General features: G+C 35.0%; 1 protein-coding gene across 1 annotated transcript; it reads left to right on the forward strand.

Moving 5' to 3' along the window:
• The first annotated feature begins 927 nt into the window (after positions 1-927).
• Positions 928-4,352, forward strand: LOC117324479 (uncharacterized transmembrane protein DDB_G0289901-like). The gene is made up of 2 exons (XM_033880356.1): positions 928-1,059; positions 2,962-4,352. The coding sequence occupies exons 1-2, from the start codon at positions 1,057-1,059 to the stop codon at positions 3,979-3,981; spliced, it is 1,023 nt and encodes a 340-aa protein (XP_033736247.1). The 5' UTR covers positions 928-1,056; the 3' UTR covers positions 3,982-4,352.
• Positions 4,353-4,570: the final 218 nt, after the last annotated feature.

Raw genomic sequence — 4,570 nt, forward strand, 5'->3', positions numbered from 1 at the left:
AGGCTTAACTGACAAACATTTAGTAAATTGATCAAATTTGCAAGCTTTCTCGAGATGTATCAAATTCTTTCAAACAGCCCTTGATTCAAACCATACTGATTACGAAGATCAAAGTGTTATAACTTAAGTTTTAAATTATGTGACATTCAGTTGATTTGATGAAAACATGCAGAATATATTAAAGACAATAAAATAAAATAAAATAACCCGAAAGAGGAAAAACATGTTTGTAAAACATTACCTTATGGGGGATCACTTACCATCTTACCAGATAAATCACAACCGTAGATCTGGCTACACTAGGCTGGACAAGACATTATTATATATACTGATATACTTTGTTAGATCATTGTAACCTGTAATTAACATATTCTGCCTACAATGTCCGGCAATTATTCATGTAAACACGATCTTGTTAGATAACAGCTGTGTTCTGCACTCTAGAACATGCTTGACGAGACAGTGATAGTAAGTTCATTTAAATAATACTAAATGAGGAGTATCAAGAGAACTCTGACCACATTATAAATGACAATTATTACATGAACTAAAGAATAAACAGTAAGTAGACATAAACATATATTTAATGTTCCATAGCAGTAAACTGTCTGTCAGATCACAGTGGACTGTCCTGTGACCAAACTGACCATTGTCCTAGTAGTGTGTAAGACCTTTTAAGAGTTTTCCCATATGCACAAAGTAATAACACCACCTAAACAAAACATGTAAAATACACAAACATACAGGTATGTACTGCTACCGTACACCTGGCACTCCACACAAGATGCACCGGTAATTAATCTGAGACATTTTACGACAATTGGTCATCGCTAGCATTCTTTATATACACTTGTTTATTATCTTTATTGATAATTTTATCGCATTGTCATGTTGTCTCGTGCTTCCTGTATGAGATTACTGTGAAGGTGACTAAACATTGATGCACCACTGACCACATTACAAAGTGACTATTACGTCCCTATATAAGGAAGAAACACGCCTGTATACAACAGAGATCTGTGTGCTATCGGATAGGAACTCTCACAACTCCCCATCATGGTAAGTCAATACCTTCGTATGATATAACAAATCATCACTAAATCCTAGCAGTGAGGGAAATATTTATCTAAAACCCATAAAGTCGAAATACATACTGTCCAGTCTCCTATTTTGAACTGGAGGCTCCAGTTTATTTTGGTAACTATCTATAATTTAAATCCAAACTTCTAGACTGGAGATTGTCTAGTATTTTTATCTATCTCAAGTGTGTAATTACAACAGAGTTGATTACTGTATCTGATAGGATAGTGAGAAGCATTATGATTGAAGTTAAGAAAAAAAAACGACAAAACCCAGTTTGTAATGGGTTTTATTTATCTATTGTTTATTGAAGCAATATATTTCTAGTTCTTACTACTTGCTTGGTAAAGAAAAAAATCGCTAAATACAATATATATACTTTACCATTGATATCAATAGATAATTATATAGTCTGTCAATATTATTATCAATATCAATTATGTAATTATGTAAGAGTTTCAGTAATAATATAATATTGCACTGCTAATAAAAACGTAATTTGTTATAAACACAAACAATGTATAGATACTTTTTATTAAATAGCATGATAATGATGAAAAGGTGTTAAAATGTAGCAATTTAACAATAGAATACTACAATTATTGACTATTCATTTCTAATAACATGATAGTATTAGCCATGTTAGATCTTAAACACTAATATCTAGAAAATATATCGCGGCTTTCATTCATCCCTCGTCGAAACAATAAATGTACATAGAGTCGAACCTCGTTATCTGGACCATGATAAACAATCGCAATATTTGAGTATTCGAGATAACCAAGTCAATTGTATACAGAATTTGTAATGTCGAGACCCTTAATGTTCATCATGTATAAAGTTGAGTGTTCGAGTTATCAGTATTCGAGGTAACCTAGTCAATTGTAAACAGAATTTGTAATGTCGAGACCCTGAATGTTTATCATGTATAAAGTAGAGTGTTCGAGTCATCAGTATTCGAGGTAACCAAGTCAATTGTATACAGAATTTGTAATGTCGAGACCCTGGATGTTTATCATGTATAAAGTAGAGTGTTCGAGTTATCAGTATTCGAGATAACGAAATTTGTATACAGAACTTGTAATGTTGAGACTAAATTTTTACCATATTTAGAGTAGAGTGTTCGAGTTATCAGTGTTTAAGATAACGAAATTTGTATACAGAATGTGTAATGTCGAGACTGAATTTTTTACCATATTTAAAGTAGAGTGTTCGAGTTATCACTGTTCGAGATAACGAAAATTGACTGTACTCAAAAATTCAGTTCTGTACTTAAAGATTCAATTCTATATTATTTTTTACAAATCAAAACAAATGTTTAGTTTAAATCAATAATATCTATCATTCCTACACAGTAACTATCTGCAATGTTTATATCTTTATTTCTGGTAAATTCTATACCCTACAAAACGTAATTCTATTTTTAGAACTAACGCCCAATTCGATTTCATTGATGGACATCATTAGAATATTATATGCAATTTTCTATATAAGTAAACTGTTCCGTAAACCCGAGGTCTCGATTATCATGTTGATTGTTTACATATGTGTTAAAAACTACATACAAAAATACAAATACATGTAAATCGGAATATGTATATACATTCTTGTAGTTAGGCCGTCAATTATATTATAATCTTGTTTAAGACTATTGTTTAATATTTCGAATGACGATACCCTGGGGTATATTTTCAGGCGATTAAGAAAGCATTAGCGTCAATTATTTATGAACAGAGAATAGTGTCTCTAAGATGAATGAACAAGGTTTGGAAGTCCAGTTTTTTTGTTTTTTGTTTTTTGTTGTTTTTTTCTTCAATTACTGTACAGAGTAACTCTATGTTTTGTGACAGTAACTTATTGATTCTTATTGTCTTTTTATAGGCCCTTCTTCCTCTGCTCTTCGTGGTATGTTCGCTGTCGATGGTGCTAAGTCTCCACATTCTTCCATGTGAACCAGGCATGGCTGGTCCTTTAGGCTGCGACAGTTTCTTCTCCAGGCAATCAGGGTCACCAACTGTTGCAATCGAACCCGAATTCCGAGATCGAGGCTTGGGTGACCAAGGATTTGGCGAGCGCTTTGGAGGGATAAATTCGGATCAGTTTTTCGACGGTGGAAATCAAGACCAGTTCTTCGACGGAGGAGCTCAAGATCAGATCATTGTCAGCGGACAGGATCAATTTATTGGAGGCGGTGTCCAGGATCCGTTTATGGGCGGCAGTGGTGGTACTATCGTATCTGGTGGGTTTGAAAATGGCCTTGGCGTCCTAGACAACTCATTCGGAAATGACCAGGGCATCTTGCTGGACGGAAGTATAGGCATATCAAACCCCAGAGGAGACATGGGCTCCTTCGGCATGAAAAATATCGGGTCCCGAGGAATTGGAATGTCAAGTAGGTTCGGCAAAGGGAAATCTCGCGGTGTATCATCCAGCATTAGTTATCCAAAAGGTTTCAGCATGTCGAAAAAAGGTCGTGGCTCAGCCTTGTCACCCTCTATTGGGAAATCGGGAAGAATCGGTAAGGGAATGTTGGGCATTGGAAGACAGAGAGGATATCCTAAATTCCAAAATAATTTCATTGGAATGAATAGGGGGATCTCTCGGTCGTCTCTGAGCTATCCTAAAGGTGGCTGGAGCAAAGGAGGAATGACCAAAGGCCGATGGAACAAGGGAGGATGGAACAAGGGAGGGTGGAACAAGGGACGATGGGGTATTGGTGGATCTCGAAGATGGAGAGGAAAGGGCACATACAGTCCCATCACTATGGACAGAAGTTACCTCAAGGGGATCGGAAAGGGTCGCATGTCAAGTATGGGAAACTGGGGTCAGAGATTGTCCTACCCGAAGGGGATTTCCAGGCCATCGTTTACACCAAGTAAAAGGCGTTCCGGTGGCTATTAAAATGACTGGTTATTTAATAAATTATTTATTTTGTGTTTGTGAAATCAATTATTTAAGTAACATTTAATGTCAAACAACTTCATCATGCATTGTTACAGGATTAATGACTTTATAATATCTACACATTGTACATACCCGCCTGTATTTCTTGTTTGTTTTCTGTTTGGATGTTAAATCTCCAAAGTAATAGATAATATTTATTACACTAGACATCATTTTGTACATGTAAGACGCCGAAAGGTCGATGCTGAATAATTTAATTGTGTCAATTTTATCGAATATAGACTAATTTTATAGGAATATTTTATGAATTTATCGTTCCTTCGTGATTAAATGTAATAAACGTACTAATAAATTTCCTGTGCAAGAAATACGCTTCATTGTGATGTCTGATAAATGTTTGAAATGTCAAAAACTGGCTCTAGTGTCGCAAAATTAATGTTTGTTGTCGGACATCATCGTCTTTTCGGGGTGAGACGAAAATTAAGGTTTGCTAATTTGTTAAGGACGAGAATTAATATATTTAATTTTAGTCTTTTCGGGGCGAAATTCGAAATAACGAAATGGCACTGTACGAAAATTCTTTATC

The sequence above is a fragment of the Pecten maximus genome, chromosome 3 (genome assembly GCF_902652985.1).
Source record: "Pecten maximus chromosome 3, xPecMax1.1, whole genome shotgun sequence".
In the NCBI taxonomy this organism is placed as follows: domain Eukaryota; kingdom Metazoa; phylum Mollusca; class Bivalvia; order Pectinida; family Pectinidae; genus Pecten; species Pecten maximus.